Source organism: Oryza glaberrima, chromosome 10 (genome assembly GCF_000147395.1).
Source record: "Oryza glaberrima chromosome 10, OglaRS2, whole genome shotgun sequence".
Lineage (NCBI taxonomy): Eukaryota > Viridiplantae > Streptophyta > Magnoliopsida > Poales > Poaceae > Oryza > Oryza glaberrima.
In genome coordinates, this window is record NC_068335.1 from 21568158 (window position 1) to 21588778 (window position 20621).

General features: G+C 43.2%; 4 protein-coding genes across 6 annotated transcripts; 3 read left to right on the top strand and 1 right to left on the bottom strand.

Annotated features, from left to right (window-relative positions):
- Window positions 1–339: 339 nt before the first annotated feature.
- LOC127752900 (serine/threonine-protein kinase SAPK3) lies at window positions 340–3164 on the bottom strand. 2 transcript variants are annotated; one of them, XM_052278341.1, is made up of 9 exons: window positions 2843–3164; window positions 2566–2640; window positions 2198–2299; window positions 2056–2109; window positions 1878–1970; window positions 1651–1747; window positions 1249–1349; window positions 1046–1144; window positions 340–780 (listed from the first exon to the last, which is right to left on the bottom strand). In XM_052278341.1, the coding sequence occupies exons 1-9, from the start codon at window positions 2963–2965 to the stop codon at window positions 520–522; spliced, it is 1005 nt and encodes a 334-aa protein (XP_052134301.1). In that variant the 5' UTR covers window positions 2966–3164; the 3' UTR covers window positions 340–519. The 2 variants fall into 2 exon arrangements, with proteins under 2 accessions (XP_052134301.1, XP_052134300.1); XM_052278340.1 differs by having other exon boundaries at window positions 1249–1353; window positions 1655–1747; window positions 2843–3161.
- A 1201-nt stretch (window positions 3165–4365) lies between these two features.
- On the top strand, window positions 4366–8406 carry LOC127752906 (calcineurin B-like protein 1). Its single transcript, XM_052278349.1, has 8 exons — window positions 4366–4692; window positions 4833–4915; window positions 6234–6293; window positions 6408–6516; window positions 6597–6649; window positions 6870–6950; window positions 7050–7162; window positions 7992–8406. The coding sequence occupies exons 1-8, from the start codon at window positions 4614–4616 to the stop codon at window positions 8053–8055; spliced, it is 642 nt and encodes a 213-aa protein (XP_052134309.1). The 5' UTR covers window positions 4366–4613; the 3' UTR covers window positions 8056–8406.
- A 305-nt stretch (window positions 8407–8711) lies between these two features.
- Window positions 8712–13619, top strand: LOC127752903 (putative casein kinase II subunit beta-4). Of its 2 annotated transcripts, none has more exons than XM_052278346.1 (5): window positions 8712–9147; window positions 11880–12098; window positions 12362–12471; window positions 12564–12729; window positions 13250–13619. In XM_052278346.1, the coding sequence occupies exons 1-5, from the start codon at window positions 8937–8939 to the stop codon at window positions 13381–13383; spliced, it is 840 nt and encodes a 279-aa protein (XP_052134306.1). In that variant the 5' UTR covers window positions 8712–8936; the 3' UTR covers window positions 13384–13619. The 2 variants fall into 2 exon arrangements, with proteins under 2 accessions (XP_052134306.1, XP_052134305.1); XM_052278345.1 differs by having other exon boundaries at window positions 8713–9147; window positions 11877–12098.
- A 2167-nt stretch (window positions 13620–15786) lies between these two features.
- On the top strand, window positions 15787–20115 carry LOC127752895 (phosphatidylinositol 4-phosphate 5-kinase 4). Its single transcript, XM_052278336.1, has 3 exons — window positions 15787–16895; window positions 19012–19270; window positions 19378–20115. The coding sequence occupies exons 1-3, from the start codon at window positions 15925–15927 to the stop codon at window positions 19549–19551; spliced, it is 1404 nt and encodes a 467-aa protein (XP_052134296.1). The 5' UTR covers window positions 15787–15924; the 3' UTR covers window positions 19552–20115.
- The last annotated feature ends 506 nt before the right edge of the window (window positions 20116–20621 follow it).

A 20621-nucleotide genomic window follows, 5' to 3' on the forward strand; every position in this document is an offset into this window, starting at 1 on the left:
TCCTTTGATTTAAAAGTCTTTGTAGGAAAAGTTTCTAGAGGAATAAAATCCTCTAAAATTCCTATGAATTTCCTTCCAATCAAAGGGGCCTTAAAGTTTTATTTGATTAGAATATTGAACAGATTATCGTTTTGATTATAGAGAGAATAAATTATTTAAGAAATAAATTTAACAAATATCTTAAAATAGAAAAAATATTTTGAGAAGCGCAAATAATATGTTTAAATAATCCAAAGACAAGGAAGTGTAGCACAAATAATCCAATTACATAATTCAATGAATAAACTGGGAAAATGACCATGCAAACTGAATAGTCCTTGCCAAATGATCACACGAAACTGCAAACAAATAATTATTTTTTTTCTTTATTATTTACGCTGCAGGAAAATCCGGTGCAGAGTATACACGGCAGAAAATGCATCAGAATACACATATCATTTGGTCTGGCGATCACGTATATTCCGGATCATATTTACAGCTGCAGCACAACGACCATGGATGCATATGGATCATGGATGGTCAGTAGGTGTCATACTCATCGGCGGCCTCCTCTTCGTCGTCGCTCTTCAGCTCGGCGAGCTCCGCGAGCAGCGCCGGGTCGGCGGCGGCCATGTCGCCGGGGACCTTGGCCTCCTGGATGATCCGCATGATCTCCTCGACGGCCTGCGTCGGAGGGGCGGCGTCCGTGTCCTTGTAGTCGGCCTTCTCCCTCTCCGATATCTCCTTTGGCAGATTCTTCAGAAACCACGTGTGCTTCTTTATCTCAGGGATCGTGATCCTCTGAACATCAAAAGTTCAGGGATGCAAAAACTCGAGTTAGTTAAATTCAGAGGGAATCCATCTCGTTAATTAATTAGAGACATAGTTTGAGCATTAGAACATATAATTGAGATCATATAGGCCGCATTACAATGAGTAAGATTACAGGTAGAATCTGAGTATGATTTAAGGTTAATTTTCCCTTCGGAGTAATCTAAAGTTTGGTCTAGTTTGGCAACTTGGGATCTCACTTAAACTGGGAGGTAAAGTGTGTGAAATTAAGTACCTTTGAAGGATCGGCAACAAATATTTGAGATAGAAGGCGCCTGCAGTCGGAAGACACCCTCACGTAGTCCGGGATGGAGTATTGCACGCCAAGAATTCTCTGTCAAGTGGAACAAGGCATGCATATTCAGAGTTTCAGACTCACCATTGAAGCAAGGTGTAGAAAAGGCTTAGATGATGAACAGAGGGAAATGGAGCACTTACGCTGATCGTTTTGCGGAAATTCCTCGGATCACCTGGATCTTCAAACGGGTATGAACCGACGAGCATCACGTACAGTGTCACACCACAGGACCAAACGTCTGCTACCTGGGTAAGGAGACGCATTACCTCAGATCATGCAGAGATGCAATTCTATGATGCGATGTTCCAGGAACTTCAGTAGCGTCCTAACATTACTGAAAACGTAAAGCTTATGCTGTTCGGTTTGTTTTGCACTCAATGTAAGTATTTCAGCTGCAATGGATCACTTTTAGCTAACGTCTAAATGCTCAATTGCTACGGTTCCATGATGCTAGAAAAGAAAAAACAATAGTGGTAGATACTGCTATCTATCTTTACTTTACAGCCAAATTCAGATTGCAAAACATAGAAATGAGAAATAACTTGCCTTGCCATCATATTCTTTTCTTGAAAGAACTTCTGGCGCTATGTATGCTGGAGTACCAACTGTAGACTTCGGCTTCGAATGCAGCAAAGCAGACTGAAAATCAAAGAAGCCAAGTTGTTCAGTACTCCAGTTTGATTCTACCAAGAAGGCAAGAACAATTCAATCTATTTCTAGTAAAGTACTCTGAGATGTAGAACAGAACTAGTAGCATCCATGTTAGCACCTTTGAGTAACCAAAGTCACAAATCTTCACACGAGGTGTTGGGCTTCCATCCAGGAGGGTGTTCTCAAGTTTAAGATCACGGTGGCAAATTTCCTGCATTTTGCAGAAGCAGTTAATGACCACTTAACTTAATAAGCTTACGATGTGCCTGTTATTAGCTGACACAAGCAAAACATACCAGAGAATGACAGTAGCTGACACCTGATATTAGCTGCTGGAAGAAGTACCTTGCCTATTGTCATGAATCAATTATTGAGCACAGATGGTTTGCAAAACGGGAAGATTAGCTCACAAGAAGACAAGTAGGGCCTGAAAGCAACCTCGTCTTCGCTGAATCGCCCTGCGGTGCAGATTTGTTCAAAGAGTTCTCCACCAGCAGCATACTCCATGACAATGGCTAGGTGTGTGGGTGTCAAACAAACCTGCTCTTGATCGACACACAAAACAAGAAATCGTTATAGCAGTTGAATTCACTTCGATCTTAAGACGATACACTACTTACTAATTGTATGGTAAGTAATCAGCCAGGGTAAGCTTTGTGCTTGATAGATGTATAAACCCAAAACCTTATCATTTTACTTTCTACAGTAGCAGTGGAGATCAGCTCCATCTAGTTTGACTGTTTGACTGACTGATAATCAGTGAAGCTGCCGAACGAACTGATGAGTGAAAAGAAAATCTGAATTACCTCCTTAAACCGAATGATATTGGGATGCCGGAGCGACCTATGATTGATGATCTCCCTCTGCACATTTTCATCAATCTGCACACAGAGCAAACCAACCATCCATGCATCATCAATCAATCAAACTAAAAGCTAAGACTCGTCATGCATCTGGAACAACGAGTTGCTGAAAACATCAACTCGCACACACCATCAAATTATCAATCAGTCCGACGCAAGAAACTGCGAAATTAATCACAAAAGGAGAGAAGAGAAGACAGAGACAGAGGCAGCATCAGACCTTCTTGCCCCTCTCGATGTACTTGACGGCGACGAGCTCCTTGCTCCTCTTGTCCCTGACCAGCCTGGCCACCCCGAAGTTGCCGGCCCCGAGCTCCTTCAACGCCTCGTACCTCTCCTCCATTGGCCCCCTCGAAACCCAAACCCAAAGAGGAGAAGTCGCCGCGGTTCGAGACCGAAGCCGACCACCCAACCAACCCAATCAGAGGCGAGCTAACCTCCAACCAAACCAGACCAAATCCGAAGAAGGGAGGCGGCGAGGTGGAGGGATATGAAATTCTCTTCGTCGCCGTCACCGGAAAGCGACGAGGGTCTCTTGGTCGGACTTGAAGCCGAAGCGAAGCAGCGACGGCGACGGCGAGGTGCGCGACACGTGGCCCCCACGAGTGCCGTCGCTTGTCACATGGGCCCCACGCGTCAGCTCAGCTAATCGGCGGGCGGGGTAGGAGTGGGGCCCGTGGATTAGGTGGCGTGTCCTGTGAATACGACGTGGCGGTTTCGTCGCTCCGGGTTGCCACGTGGCTCCATGTACGTATTATATGGAGGCCCACGCTCAGAAGAGGGCGGTGTCCAGAAACATGGAGCTGGGCTTTTCTTTTCCAAAGATGCTGGGCCGGTTTTCTAAAGTGCAAACCATGGGCTGCACGATAAATTAATTAATTAATCAGTTTTAGCTAGTAATCGTTAGCAAAGACGTTGGTTAACTTGGTTTTCTTGCTAGTTTCGTAGGGATTTCAAATGGTTATGAGCAGTCGTTCAAAAAAAAAAAGATGGTTATGAGCCAAGCAAACCATGGGACTACTATCAATTCGAAGCATCCGCTCGAGAATCTTCCATCGGAGATTTGGAACAATGTTGAATTTCTTCGATGTGACATAAACAATCTGCCTGGTCGTGGTTCACTACTGTGGTAGTAGTACTATTAGATTACTCTAATTATTGCGCGTGGCTGAGCTAAACCATGACACAGTAGTGCTGGAATTGTTGCATGTGACCGAGAGGTTAGATTAGCGCAAGTTGGCTTGCAATTTCTTTGCGAAATCGTATGATCTGCGAATATTCCGTGTGGCTCTGCCACTTCTGGCTGATTGGAGTTGCGCTTAGCCGTTGTAATAGTTTTTTTCTTTTTCTTGGTTTTTTTGTTTTTGTCTTTTCTTCTTTTTCTTGGCATAAGCCAGTCTGTCTGATTGCGTTATGTAAACAAACACCTTTTTCTTTTAATATATTGACTTATAATTCTTTTAATATATTGACTTGTAATTGTTTTGCGCGTTCGGAAAAAAAAAATCTGCGAATATTCCCAGCTGACCAAAATGGGAATGGACGACGACGACGAGGTCCTCCCTTCTTCGCTTCTTCCAATCCATGGGGCCGCAAGTCCGCAAGGCCCGCGCGCACGTGGGCGCGGTGCGGGTCTTCTTTCCCAAAAGAAGTCGGGGGAAAGCGAGGCGCAACGGACTCGGGGCCCACCTATCGCGTAGGTAGTAGGACTAGGAGGAGGCATAGCCCGTCTCGTCTCGACACCCCTCCGACCCCGACGCGTCGCGCACCAAACCCCCCCGCCCCCAACCCCGACCTCCTCCCGTGCTCCGCGCTCCGATCCGCCGCCGCCGCCGCGCGCGCGCCGCCGGGGGAGTGCGCCGGCGTGTGGTGGTGGGTGTGTAAGGGTAGGTGGAGGGGTGGGTGATGCGAGATCGGCCGCGGCGGCGGTAGAGGGGGTGTGTGTGCTCGGCTACTCCGGTGGGTCGGGTCTGGGCGGGGTGCGCGTGGGGATGGGGTGCTTCCAGTCGACGGCGAGGCGTCCGCGCCCGGGGTACGAGGACCCCGTCGGCCTCGCCTCCGAGACCGCCTGTGAGTTGTTGTTGCTGTACTTGCCACTTGAGGAGTACTCTACAGTACTGTATTTCATTTCATTTCATCAAGTAGTTCATCTGATTTATGCAATCGATGGGCATACTGGAAATTCTGAGTTAGTTGTTTTGGGTGTGTAGTTAGCGTAAGTGAGGTGGAGGCTTTGTTCGAGCTGTTCAAGAGCATTAGTGGTTCTGTGATCGACGATGGGCTCATCAATAAGGTGAACATCTAACTGTTTCTTGGGGGTATCTCACCATATTGGCATCATGGCATGTGTGATTATGAGCATCCTGATACATTTACTAATCTGCTTTTATAGCTTGTTGTGGAATTACAAAATTAGACCTTGCCGCATTCGAATATATCTACTGTTCCGTCTTTCATCACCATATTGGCATCATGTCATGTGTGATTATGAGCATCCTGATACATTTACTATCTGCTTTTGTAGCTTGTTGTGGAATGACAAAATTAAACCTTGCCACATTTGAATATATCTCCATGTACTGTTCCGTCTTTCGCTGGATATGAGAGGAGGTGCTCTCATATCGGAATTTATTAAGAGGGGAGTGAGGCTCGAACCTGGGTCGGCTAGCCCACAACTTGTGGTGCTAGCCAGAAGACCCCCACGCCTTTCTCACTGTTCCGTCTTTCAGGTTTCAGCTGCACAAATTATGTGGTGGATGCCATTTTCTGTGAATCGTTTTGCTATGCTGGCAGTTCTATTCATTCATCTTTGAAGTGAGCATGAATCTTTGTTGTACACACCCCGATCCTTTATTCCTCTTGTACCGCTCATTGATTATGTGTTTGCCTTCTAAATTGTTGAATTTTCTGTGTATCAAAATGTGATTTTTTTCCTCAAAGTTTAATAGGAAAAAACTTGTTCCTGATATAAACCATCTGGCTACTATCACAGTATAACAACACAATGATAGTTCAAAGTTTGAGTCACTTTCTTCCTGCCTTGTCAATATTGATTTGCCGTGCTATAAAGCTAGACATAATGCGTTTCTCTTGCATCTTCACTTTTGTTTTTTGCATCTTCTTGTTGCGTCTTGCGTGGCGAAGAAGTTCATTAACTGCTATCTGAGAAGCCATACAGGTTCATGCACATCTGCTAGTTCTCATGAACTATAATCTTGACATCATCAGTAGCTAAATTCACGGTATGAAATTAGGGACTACCTATCTAACGTTCGACATAAAATCCCCCCAAAAATATGTCGTAACTACAACACAATAATAGTGTAATTGCAACGTAACCAGCATGTAATTACAATATAACTAGGGTGTAAGTGGTATGTAAATACACCATAGCTCAGTGGGGAAGTGCGCACGCATGATATCCTTGCGCCTGGGGTTCGATACCCAGCAGCTACAGCATGCGGAATTTTTTCCCCCTTCCTAGCACGAATCTCAGAGCACATCGTACGACCCCAAAACTGACAGATTTGTCCAAAAAAATATGTCGAAAGTTATTTTGCAATTCCGATGAAATTATTATAATTAATACCTGACATCATTTTGCTATGCAGGAAGAGTTCCAACTTGCATTGTTTAAAAACAAAAGGAAGGAAAATCTTTTCGCTAATCGGGTATCCATCTCCTTATCAACCATTCTCACTTAGGTTCTGTTAGTAAATATTCTGAGTGCTTTCAGGCACAACCTTATTCTATCACTTGAAATTTACACAGAATGGACCTTGCAGATATTTGACCTTTTTGATGTGAAGAAAAGGGGGGTCATCGACTTTGGTGACTTTGTTCGAGCTTTAAATGTATTTCATCCAAACATCCCAATGGAAGAGAAAATTGATTGTAAGTTATTGCCATTCTGTTTTATCTCAACTTCGTTGATACCATAATTTCACTTCCTAAATGATTGACCCCTTGGACAGTTTCCTTCAAGCTATATGATATGGACAACACTGGGTTTATTGAACGAAAGGAGGTAATGTCTTACTATTTCTGGGCCTATGATTCTGCATATGCCAACTGTTTTCTGATTCGGAATTTAATAAAATGGTTATGCCAAAGATATGTATTGGTGGTAATCCAGTGGTTTGTAAGCAAACTTCTTTACCTCTGAAGTAACATATTTACGACATGCTTTAACATACATCCTATTGTTCGTTGGTAACTAAAATTTCTATTCTTATTCTCTTGTACAGGTAAAACAGATGTTGATTGCTCTTCTAGGTGAATCAGAAATGAGATTATCTGATGAGATTATTGAGACAATCCTTGACAAGGTTTGGACATTTGATTAAAAAAATGTAGTTAAAATGTACGTAATTCTGGTGTCTTATGACAGAGTTAAGACTTACAATGACTTATGTGGTTAATGGCAGACGTTTTCAGATGCTGATACTAATCAGGATGGGAGAATAGATAGAACAGAGTGGGAGAATTTTGTCTCAAGGAATCCCTCTTTATTGAAGATAATGACTCTTCCGTACCTCAAGTGAGTATAACAGAGAATAGAAATATGGACACATTTTACTGCTACTATGTTTATCTTCCATGCTCTAAGAAATTAGTGGTGCTGTTCCAATTTCCAAAGCTTAGGCCTATGCCATCTAAGAAAAGATAAGATAGACTGAACTTTTGTAAGCTACGACACTCACACCTCAAGTGAGTATTGCAGAGAATACTTATATGGAAGCGGTTTACTGCTACTATCTTTATCTCCCATATTCAAAGAAGTTAATGGTGTCATTCTAATTTCCAAAGCTTGACTGAGGTCTGTGCCATCTAAGATAAGATAGACAAATGAACTTTCGCGATCTATGACTCTTTCGTTCCTCAAGCGAGTATGACAGAAAATAGAAATATGTATGTGTTTTACTGCTGCTATGTTTAACTCCAATACTATAGAAATTATTGGTGCCACTCCGATTAGCAAAGACTTTGGCCTATGCTAGCTAAAAAAAGATAAGATAGACAAAGAACTTTCACAATCTAGGCATGTGTGGAATTAGAGGAGGGTTGGGTGGGGCGTAAATTGGGTAAGGTATGCATAATTCATCAACTTCTAAATGTGACTCATGTTAAATAGTGCTATATAGTTGCCATGAGACATTTATTTATCGCAGTAATAAATTGTTTGACCTATATTTCTATTTCAGTCATCTAAAACTTGCAAAAAGAGATCAACTATGTAAATCTCTGTAGATATTTGGTTTCAGTGTGGTAGATTGCTAGACTACTTACAAACATTCTTGCACTTTCCATGAACATTTGACATGCTGCAGATAACATCATTTCTAAACATTGTTGCTTGCATTTTTCAGGGACATAACAACCACATTTCCCAGTTTTGTATTCAATTCTGAGGTTGATGATCTCGTCACATGATCGTGTTTCTGTTACCGGTGTACAGTTAACAAAAACAAAAGGAGTTGATTTATGAGTGAAAGAGGCAGAACATTCGCAGGTGCTATTATCATACAAGGAATATAATTGCGCAGCAGCTTGGAAGCGTATAACTTCATTGATGATGTCGTCGCACAGGATATTAGCGTTGTTGTTTTAGTGTTGTTGATTAGATTCGGATGCTAAGCATGCAGAAACCAGAGAATGTAACATTTGTATGTTTGGGTTTGCAGTTTTCAGGTCTTTGCCAACTATAACATCTTATCCTTGTCCCCGTAGAGATATACAGTATTTACCTAGTTTTCCAAACATGAGTGGAAAATCTTCTGTCTATCTGGAACCACCCTTTGTGTTGTTCTGTATAGTACTGTCTCTTTTTTGTTTTAACCATGATGATGGTTTCTCGTAGAGTGTTGCGGAAAGTTAAAAAAGGGGGAAAAGGTAAAAAATGCATCGTAGTTGGGTTTTCTTGGCCCATGAAGCAAAGTATGTGGGCCTCACCTGAGCCCAGCAGGAGCAGCCGACACCGACCGGGAGGAAATCCCGAAAACACCCCCGGCCTCCACGACAGAAAGAGGCGGGGTTAAAAATATCTGCGCCGAGTTGGGGCGTCATTTTTGCGGGAAACCCCCGGGCTCTTTTCGTAATTACAGCGGCCGCCCACCCACCTCACGCACGCACACGGGCTCCCTCTCTCGCTCTCGCTGTCCTCCTCTTCCCCGCCTCGTCACCACTCCGATCTCTTCACCTCGATCCTGCGCCAAACCCTAGCCCCGCCCGCGAGCGCCGCCCTCGCCGGCTCGCCCTCAGGGGGTTGCGAGAGAGCAGAGGCTGTGGCAGGGGCGCGCCGCCGTAGGTAGGGTATGAGCGGCGCGTACAGGGATCGGGGGTTCGGCGGCGCGGCGGCGGAGATGGACCGGAAGCGCATCAAGGACGTGCTCGAGAAGCACCTGGACAGGTCGTCCCCGTCCACATCCAGGGGGGCGGCGGTGGCCAAGGAGAGGGACCGCCTCGCCGCCGCAGGGGGGAAGCTGCCCGCGCCGCTCGGCAAGGCCGGGAAGGTCTCCGATGGTGGTAAGGATCTGGCGGTTTGTTTGTTCCGCGCGAGGGGTTGTGTGCTGTTTGTTTTGACGGTGGTTGGGGTTGGTGGCGTCTGGTGCTACATTGCCTCAGGTCTTTGCCTGCTTTGGTTAGATGATGATGCAGCTTCTGTTTGTTTCTCGGGTAGAATCTTAGGGTGAAATTTGGTGCGCTGTCGTGATAACGTAGGCTTCTGTATACTTTCTCCGATGGATGAAATGGGATGTAAGAGTCTGGATGTTCACCGCATTAACTGGAGCTGAAGTAAGCGAAGTTCTACATTTCTGTTTGAACTTCACGTGAATACCATCCCACGTACTGCATTAATTGATGTTATGACTTAAATATGTTCACGAAACATCGGTTAGTTCTAAACAATGTTTTAAAAAGCGGTATGTAGTTTTGTGCGGTCACCCCGTATTGTAGCACTTATGCGGCATAGTCAGACGCTTATGCGGTATAATCGACCACTTGTACGGCTAAGCGGTACAAGGTTGGGGCACCTGTTCCTTGTATGTGGCAACCTTCTTTTTAGATGCTGGTTCTAGAAGCAGTAACAATTACTAAATAAATAAACGTGCGCTGGAAGTTTATGAGAAGCCGGTCAAAGTAGGGTCTTAATGCAGTCAAAGCATGCAATGGTGAAAGAATCAGATGACAGAAGCTACAATAAATGTAGGCAAGTATGGGTTAGGGCACCTTATGATATAGAATTCTTAGGCAAGTTGGTTTTTGCGAGGCATTAGGGTAACTGGCCACATGGAATGGAATTTTGGACTGGTAGTTATTCTACCATGGCAGTGGCTGTTTAATTAGGTATGCATGAGACACAATTAGAGCAATGTATTTTTGTTGCAGTGGCAATTAATGCGATGAGTTAAAGAGGTAGCGAAGAGTTTGAGACGCGTGAATGCCATTTTGCATACAGTCGTCTTAACAGGATAATATTGAATTTATCGAATGTTTAGCAGCCCCCTTTATATGTTGATGTACTGTAACATAGGACTGAACTGGCAACGGCATCCATATGTAGCCCTAACAAATCTCAGAAGAGAAAACTAACATGTCCAATTGAAGGACCTTCTATATGAGATGACCCAATGTCTTGAATAGTTTCAGTCATATTGTATTGTTTGTTTGTCTTTGGGGCCAGTGGAGATCTGAAGAATTTCTCTATCTGTGAGACTAACATGATATTGAAGGCAAAGAGCAATTGCTAAAAGCATTAACATGATGTCATGATGTTATATTAGTGCCTTGATAGGTTACTGCTTTATGAGGAACTCGTTTGGCATGAAAAATCCTCCATTTGCTTCCTTACTTTATTGGTTTTTGTCTCTGTAGAACATTTATTTTGCTTTCAGATGTCAATTACTCTATTGGAATTTTGGGCATGTCATTAGCTGTAATATATACGGTGTTGAAATAACTTTCAGCTGTGTAGTGACAAATGATAAAAACTCGACCCAAGGGGAGAGACATCCCGAAGGCATTACACTTAAGGTCGAAGAAAAGGCCCTGAAAGCCGGCTCTTGCTTGTACAAGGGCTCCATTGCCACAAGCCGTATCTTAACCCATACTTTAGGGACCACACACCGAGGGTCCTTTTGTTTGTGAGAACCAGGGTTGAAACCCTGGTTGACAACTTCACAACTGGAGGACTTGCTGCCGTGCTATAAGCATGTTCTCAAAAACTTGACCAACCTAGGGGGAACTAGGTGCCTTTTTTATTTAAGAAGAAATAGGCACCTGAATTCGCTTCGATGAGGACTTGAACTTGGGCGGTCTGGGCATCAACGTCCTCGACCAACTGATAATGTCTTTATACATTTCACAGCTCATGTTGAACCAAAAAAGGGGCATAATTGCAAGCTTACAGTTATATCTGTAGCCAGTGGGCAGCGGTAATTAATTGTAGTTTTTGAGTGATCAGTTTCCATAATAAGAACCGGGAGGAACCAAATGTGATGGCATAGCACTTGGGGAGTTGGGGTATAGTCAGCATTGATTGATCTCAACTCTTTTGTTTCCATTTGTGTCATACATTCCAGTTTGACCGATGTTTGCACGTGTAGAGCCATCATGATCTGATCACACAGGAAGACTCTCTTTTTGTTTGAATTGAAAAGGGAACTATTCCAGTGCCTCCACTGATGACTCACTGAACATGCTGCTTCACTTTGACCATTTTGTTTGTCAATTTCGCTTGATATGCAACCAGGGCGGTAACACACCTATTGTGGGGTTGATGTGAACAGAAACTGGTACATCATAATAGCACCAAAAGAAGAGGATAGATTGCACAATAGATAAGTAGAGCACCAGCAAGCAGAAGATTGAACCTAGGACTAGCATCTTAGTACTCCAACAACACCTTCTTTAATGAGTTATGAAGGAGGGGGTAGGAGGTTACTTTGACTTGGAAACCATAGAAACTCTTGGGGATGTTATATCAAACTACACTGAACTTAGTTTTACAGTGATATGAATGTTTGTGCAGTGATATGAATGTTTCTTTAATTTCTCTGTGCATCGATATGAATGTTTGTGGTTTTTCAATCTGTAAGAAAACTGCTTGCTTTTATTATACACTTGAAATTCATAATATTGTTTGGCAGGGTATTACTTGTGACTATTGCTTTACTGCAGTAACTGCAATTATTAATATGTAATTTTTTAATCATCACTAGGTGCCTCTAATCCCTTTTTTCTTTTGGGTGCAGCAGAAGAATTTGAAACTGACAGTGAAGATTCAGATGTCAGTGGTTCTGAGGGAGAGGACACATCTTGGATTTCATGGTTCTGCAGTTTGCGCGGCAATGAGTTCTTCTGTGAGATCGATGATGATTATATACAGGATGATTTCAACCTTTGTGGTCTGAGCAATCAGGTGCCATATTATGACTATGCACTTGATCTTATCTTAGACATCGAGTCTTCTAATGGTGAGATTATTTTTCTCTTAAGAAAGTTACTAATTCATTATTTGCAGTAAAATACACTGTTCATATACCATTTATGAATGTCACTAGCTGCAACCTATATTTTTCATACCACTTTGTATCCTAACATACTTTTTTATGTTCATCAATCTCATTTTCTAAATGAGCTATTTCCAATAACCTATTTATAAACATTCCACAGTTCAAAGTCTGAAACATGTATTGTATACACATACACCCTTCTAAGTCAGACCATTTGTATACAGGTGATGTGTTCACTGAGGAGCAAAATGAATTAATTGAGTCATCTGCAGAGATGCTGTATGGATTAATTCATGCAAGATATATCTTAACCAGCAAGGGTCTGGCTGCAATGGTAATCTGCTAGCAGTTTGACCATATTTGATAGGCTATGCTTGCTTCCTTGACTACTTGAATACTAAATTATTCTGCTTTTGCCTTCTGCAGTTGGAGAAGTTCAAGAACTATGACTTTGGAAGATGCCCCCGGGTATACTGTTGTGGCCAACCCTGTCTTCCTGCAGGGCAATCAGATATTCCTAGGTCTAGCACAGTGAAGATATACTGTCCAAAATGTGAAGATTTACATTATCCAAGATCCAAGTACCAAGGCAGTATCCTTTTGATTGTTTGTCTTAGATGTGTTTTATATGAACTGCTTTTTTTCTTAATAAATTGTACTCATATATGGAGTTAAAAACGAGGTGATATCTGATAGGGCATAAATTAGAAATTGTGATTTCCTAAGCAGAATCAGACTTATTATTCGCAACAGCTAAAGCAAAGCACAACACGAACATAGGCAGAATTATGAATACATGACCCATTTGTGCTGCTCTCTAAAACACATCCTTTAAAAAATCAAACTACTGAGTTTTTATGCCACCTGTAATGGATTTCACCACTCTCAGTTTCTCCAAGTTATAGGTTGGTTTTTAGGCAGCACTTGAAAAGGGGCTCTGTGTAGAGGATTCTCATTCAAACATGGTTTTCCTTTATTTTTTTTATGCGACTCATACAATTTGATTAGATTTGTTTGGAACATAACCATGGGTAAACAAACATTGATTTTGTGCTATCATGAATATTGTGTTACTATTTTTCTTGCACTTGTATCTCCTTTACTTTGCTAAGACATTGACGGAGCGTACTTTGGGACAACATTCCCACATCTCTTCCTGATGACATATCCACACTTGAAGCCACAAAAGCCATCTCAGCAGTATGTTCCAAAAGTTTTTGGCTTCAAACTTCACAAGCAGTCATGACAAACTTGTACGGTAAGCTGCTGCTTGTTTTTACCTAGTTTTTAGGGAGAGAACATTGTGGCCCGAAATTATTGCGGTCTGTTGATGTGAGAACATGTGAGCTTGAATCTCGCTGTAATTGCCGAGCAACTGTATCTGTTTTTGTACTGTTAATTCTGTGATCCTAGGTTGTCTCACTGTATCAAATTATGTTAATCCGCATGCTTTTCGGGTTATATTATATGGATTTTCCCCCAGACTTCGGACTTTACTCTCACTGGGTAACATCGTGACACTAGTAAGCAAAAAATTATTCGGTATTTGCTTAATGATTGATCGCTTCTTGGGTTGCTTCTTCTTGCAACCTTTTTTTTCTCAAAGTTTTGTCTACTGGGCATTCTTTTATTCATCCAGTATATTTTCATAACCATGGCATCTACATTGTAACAATCTACTATTTGTTCCCGTGCTTTTTGTTTCACACGTGTTGCCACGGCCTTTTAAGGGCCGTGCTTGGTCAACTTGTTCTTCGATTTTTCTGGGTTATTATTACCACCTTAGTTTTAGTCATACTGCTATATGGTGCCTTCTTTTGTTAGCACTGGAATATACTGTAACTAAAATATTCTGATTCCTGACACCCTGAAAGCTTGAATATTAATCATTAATCATTAAACACACGTAGGATCATGTCGTTGTTGTGGTCATGTGGATAAGCATGCCGATCTGAATCGACTTATCAGCATCTCGCGGCGTTTTTTCCCCCCTGCGTCTCTGTCGAGCCGACGACCAGATTACACATTTCATGCGTGCATACATGCGCCATGTCCTTCGTTTTGACGTGGTGACGCTCCCAGTATGGCAGTGTGCACCGAATTTTCACCCAAATTGTCTGTAGATTATTTAGATCGCGGTCAGCAACACAATCATTTGAGAGTGAGAGAATGCCCAAGAATATCCTTGGGAAGAACATGTGGATATTTGTATGATACAATTCGATCAGTTTTCTGCGAAATTTTATTGTGCCTTGTAGAACTTTGAAAGACCTTTTTTTGGAATTGAACAAGGTCTAGATCAAAATGATGAGGATCAACTACTTGGGAAAAGTGGTCAAGGACCCACTTTTCTAGGGTCTGATTCTAACTCTGGCCATTAGTCCTTGGTTTTCCTTGTTGCTGCACACAGAGAGAGAGAGAGAGAGATTAGACAGACAGATCCAAGGTAAGCAGAGCCGCAAGCGAAGCACACGGAAATAGGAGGGGAGGCGGCTGCTTGCAACTTGTAGCTGCCTGTCGTCGTCCTCGTCTACTTCCGATCCTTGTGCTGGTCCTCTCCGCACACCACTCTTCATGCACTGCTTATGTATCTATAAACCACAAGCAAAAAGAAAAAAAAAGTTCTAACAATACTATGTTAGCTGCTGAGTGCCATTATTAGAGTGTTAAAACATACTATTACTAACTGTGGAATGGTGGGCGCCCAAGATTGCTAGTGTGTGCCTTATCCTCTTGGTCGTTCCTTTTGATTATAAAAAAAAATGTACATATTTCAGGACTGTTCGATATGTTGCCAAAATCAACCTTGTTAAAACGCCAAATTTTGATATATGTTGACGTTACATTTTTTTTTTGCAGTGTTGGATGTGTTGGTTTATAGCTTCGTCATATTTTAATGGAGTAGCATGGGTAGTATGTTTAGTTTATTATCCTATATATCTCATCTTTCAATGTTTATTGACTCCAAGCATTTGGTCTCTCTCTCAAGGTTATATTACCTTGTTTATGCAAGCAAAAGTAAATAAATTACTAGTTAACTTAGTTATATCTTCATTTGATCCTATTTTAATGCTTATGAACGTTAAAGCTATAAAACTACACGAGCAAAAGAATAAATTTGCTCATTAATCAGAAAAAACAACAAATGACATTAAATTAGAGCTAAGGACGACAACTACAACTACAAGTGGAGCAAGACAAAGACATTTAAACAAGAAAAAAACATTTAATTTTCCTAGTCACCCTTATTTAAATAACTTCAAGAAGACGACATGTCGTATAGTGCTACTCTACACAAATGATTGTTCCAATTTAAATAATCATTTTCTTTTTTAGGGTAAAATAATCATTTTCTATCACAGGTTTAAACAGAATCAACTTGTTGTGGGAAATTCAAATTCAAATTCAATTTGAATTATGTTAAAAGCTAGAACAAAGGGGGAAAATATCACAATCAATTCGTAGTTTTCAGAGGAGAATTGAATTTGAATAAATTCGTTTAAAAAACATCGAACAAGAGGGGAAAAAGAACCAGCGGGAACTCAGGGAGGAGGAGAACAAACAAGAGAGGAAAAAAAAAAGAAAAAAAAAGAGAGAGAGAGAGAGACCCGGAAAAATCGGTGCAGAAAAGAGAGAAAAGCGCGAGGCGGCTGCCCCCACCCCCACCCACGCCTCCGCCTCGCCACGCACCCCCACCCCATGTCGCCTTCTCCCTCTCCGGCCACCGCCTCCTCCGCCTCTCGCCGGCGAAGCAACCCCCAATCCCGGCCGAATTGATCCCAATTAGATGCACCACCACCACCACCTCCCCGTCGTCGCCCCCGCCGCCGCATCACCGGACGCGGCCGCTGCCGACCCTCCCCCCTCCTCCGATCCCAACCACCTCGGGCCCCCTCCCGCCCTCCGCATCCACATCCCCTCCAGCCCCCACCATGCGCTCCCCTCCACCCCTCACAAGCGCCCCGTCATGACTTCCTCCTCGGCCTCGTCCACCCCGACCAGGCCGTCCCCGTCGCCGTCGCCGTTCGCGCCGCCGCGGCACCGCCGGAAGGTCGCCCCCGCCGCAGCGTCGCCCGCGCCCGCCGCGGCCGCGGCGGCGGCGAGGCACCTCCTCCGCTGCCTCCACCTCCGCCTCCGCCTCCTCCTCCTCCTCTCCCTCCCGACCCTCTACTTCCTCTCCCCATCCCCGGCCATCCTCCCGCGCTCCCTCCTCGCCGACTTCCTCTCCGCCGCCGCCTTCTCCTGCGCGCTCCTCCTCCTCCTCTGCCTCTCCCTCCCGCGCCTCCCCTTCCCGCTCCCCTTCCCCCTCCCGCTCCGCCGCCCGCGCCGATCCCCCATCCTCTGGTCCATCGGCTCCTCGCCCTCCGCCTCCGCCTCCGCCCCCACCACCGGCCATTTCGTCCAGGTCTACAGCAACGGCGATGTCTACGAGGGCCAGTTCAACCGCGGCCGCTGCACCGGCAGCGGCGTCTACTACTACTACATGAGTGGCAGGTACGAGGGGGACTGGATCGACGGCAAGTACGACGGCTATGGCGTCGAGACCTGGGCCAGGGGAAGCCGGTACAGGGGCCAGTACCGGCAAGGGCTTAGGCACGGGCACGGCGTATACAGGTTCTACACCGGGGATGTGTACGCCGGAGAATGGTCCAATGGGCAGAGCCATGGGTATGGCGTGCACACCTGCGAGGATGGCAGCCGCTACATTGGGGAATTCAAGAGGGGTGTCAAGCATGGACTTGGCCACTACCATTTCAGGTGTGGGACTGAACTTATATATTTCATTTGCTGCTGCCTGCTAGAGAATTTGTCATTGTTGTGAAATTAGCTGTTGCAACTAGTTAAGAGCATGTTTATGATCCATCATTGGTCAGTCAAATAGATATGGATGTTGCAAAATGTTTAGTGGTAATGTCAAATTAGGCAAATGCATGATTGTTTAACCACAGTATATGATAAGAGTGAAATTAGCATGGTTTTGGTGTTTTGCACCAGCGATTGCTAAATTGTTCCCATCCTTGTGGATTTGTGTATCCAAACAAGTATCTTGTAATTGGTTATAACTTATAACACAGTTTTATCTTCGAACCTTATCTGCTTATACCAGTAAGTTAGGTGTTGCTTAAATGTTAGATCTTGTGAAGTTGAGCAGAACGTTAGATTCTCTATTATCTATGTAGTTGTCTACTATGTTGCTTTATATGCACTGAATTTTAGAGCTTTTCCTAACCCTAGTAGATAATGTATTAAATGTGAATGCTTCATTTGATCAAAGGGAATGACTTCCATTAGCTTATTGTTTACAAGGGAGAGATGAAATGTTGGGCTGGTAGTGGTACCTTCTTCTGAAAGATCCAACTTGGAATTTACTTTTGCCATTTATGGTAGATTCTGAAAAAGTTGTAATTATCACTAGGGTATAGCCTCCAACGACCCTGTATTTTTTTACCCTCTGCCCTGCTCATGAATCAGAATATAAGGTGTTCCTTTATGTTCTCAGCCTATATCATTAGGTAGGAAATCAATTTGGTGAAGCAGAGCAGATTACCAACTATAGAGATAAAAGTTAGAGCTGTAGGGAAAACTGATACTTTTACCACCTCAGTCTACTAATACACATCATTTTTTGTTATCACTTATCATAAAGCAAGCTTTTTTTTACACTTAATGCATGCCTATATTCTTCTAGAAGACGTTTTTAAAGTTAAAACAAGTGATGATTTGCCTGTTTATGCTAGTCTAGCTGTGTTTTGTGAGCATGCTTAGCTGTCCTCCTGTTCCATTTCTTCCTGGATTGTTGATATGCTGTTAGAAGCTGATCTCGTGCAAATTTGCACTGGTCAAGCTGAGCACTAGTTATTTCACATGTGGAATACTGGATGTCTAATTTGATCCATTGCATTTTGCTTATTCCATTAGTTTCCATTTTTGGTTCTTTCCAGCCATATATCTCTCATCTCTCTGTTGTATTATATCTGTCTTGATTGTTTGACTTCCTACCATAATCCCATGTGTGTGCCTATCCAAGTAGTGAATTAGTGATAATCTGAAATGGAAAACAGGGTCCTCTCCTCTGTTGGTTTAGCTTCTGGCATATAGCTCTTCTAAAGCTAAATCTGTTTCTCGTTGTTGGGGATCATTCTGTATTTGTTGATTAGGGTAATTGTTGGTTCATTCTTAGTTGTAGCTTCAATCTAAATATCTAATGCAAGCAGTCTTTTGGTATCGCTAATACTAATATGATTGATGTTCTCTTTTATTTATGCTGCATCGTTTAACCGTGCGGGATTTGGCTATCCATTCTCTGTTATTAGTTATCTAGATTTATGTCCGTAATGCTTATTGATTTATGTCTGATTGGTTACGAGCTATATTAGTCATCGTTGACAGTGTCATGTCATGACGGGCTGTTTGGATTTGGAAATCCTACTTTGTTGTCCTGTGTCAGGGACGAATATTAAAAATCCATATATATACTATACCTAGTCTTTTCACTTCCATCTACCAAATTAAAACTTGATGGTGTATTCATTTTTTTTTTTTTTTGCAAAGTTTATGAGATAGCATGATATATTGTGTGTGATGTATGTTAGTTGTACCAGTCTACTACATATTTGAGTACCACTATCTGTTTGTATATTTCCTTATCTTTCCCTTGTTTACAGTTTCCCGTGTGAAACTTTGTTCTTCTCTACAGATTCATTTTAATAAAAGCTGTATGTTTAGATTTCCACATAGCCCATAGGCCATAGATGCATTGTTGCAGTTTAGCCTGATTCACTAGTGCTCTATATATCTATTTATACGATGCAGCATCCTGTACAATGTTTATTGGGTTGACCTTTGAACTAACATTTTGTTAACTTGTGTCAAGGAATGGCGATACCTATGCTGGGGAGTACTTTGCTGATAGAATGCATGGCTTCGGAGTCTACAGTTTTGCCAATGGTCACAGATACGAGGGAGCTTGGCATGAGGGTAGAAGGCAAGGATTAGGCATGTATACTTTCAGGAATGGAGAGACACAAGCAGGCCATTGGCAAAATGGAGTTCTTGACACCTTGAGCACCCAAAACATTATCCCTGGGTCCCCTATAGCTGTGAACCATTCCAAGGTCCTCAATGCAGTGCAGGTAATGTTCCTGAACACTATTACGCCATTAGCTGTCAGAAAGTTTCTCTGGCCATTTTTGCTTAGTACAATTCTACTCTCTAAGTTCTGATTATGTTGCACTATCAGGAGGCGAGAAGAGCTGCAGAGAGGGCCTATGACGTCCCAAGAGTCGACGATAAGGTGAACAGGGCCGTTGCTTCAGCAAATAAAGCAGCCAATGCAGCCAGGGTGGCTGCTGTGAAGGCTGCACAAAAGCGCATGCCAAATAATGGCAATGATCTACCGTTGTCAGTAGTGTGAGAAGGAAAGCCAACATAAGGTTGGCACGAAGCTGCTTCGCGATGTCATCGCGTTGTTACCAATTCGCCCGACACAACCTTCCACTTCCCTACAGGGGGAAGTTGCTCCACCCCATCGGGCCGTGGCGATACCCTGAGTGACTGCCGTTGCAGCAGAGCTTCGGAACCAGAGTTTTCCGCCATTCCCTCCATACATCTTTTGTGGTGTCTTTTGCGACGCAGCAGAACTCCTGCGCAGAGAGAGAGAGAGCTTCCCGTTGTCGAAGGCAACTGATCGAGGTCAGTAGGGTTCTCGTGCTTTCTTTTTTTTTCTCTTCTTCAGTGTAATACTCATCCTATGTTTAGAGATACGATGATGTACACACCCCCAACATCAGGAGACAAAATCTCTGTTGCCTTTTGTCTCTTGGCTTTAAGCATGTATAGAACCTACATATTCCACGGTGCCGGCCGTGCTGGTTGGAGGAACCGCATGCCGCCCCCGCCATTGTCTGTACTACTTTGTACCTGAACGCATAAAGATAACCATGACCTTGAATGAATGGAATGCCTCCTGTTGTTTTCGTGGTTGATGTGTAACTGCACATTGGATTATACTATTACCATTAGTAGGTATAGGAATATATGCCAAAACCCATTATCATTTGTGGGGACTGGAAACACGAGCTACCAAATAATTGTGGATTGATCAACAAGCATTTGCATCTTGAAGGAAATTATTGGCGCACCCAAAGCACAATTCATAGCATACGATGCTGCTTGCTGTTTAATTAAAGCATACAAACTGAACCGAATAGTGATTACTCCAAGAATAAATTGGCATTACAAATTCAAACCAAATGCTGCTCAGCTAAGTAACAATTAGAAAAATCAGAGATGAGAAACGGCGATGATACCGGATTACTCAGCCGTCCGTCAGGAGTCAAATGCCGCGTTCAAAAATTTACATAAGCGATCTGTATCATCAGCGACAGCTTTGGTACAGTTCAATCAGAGCCGTCGATGACTCGATCGACGGTAGGATGCCGCGTCCTTCCCGAAGAAGGCTTCACCTGCCGCGTCTTGCGGGCT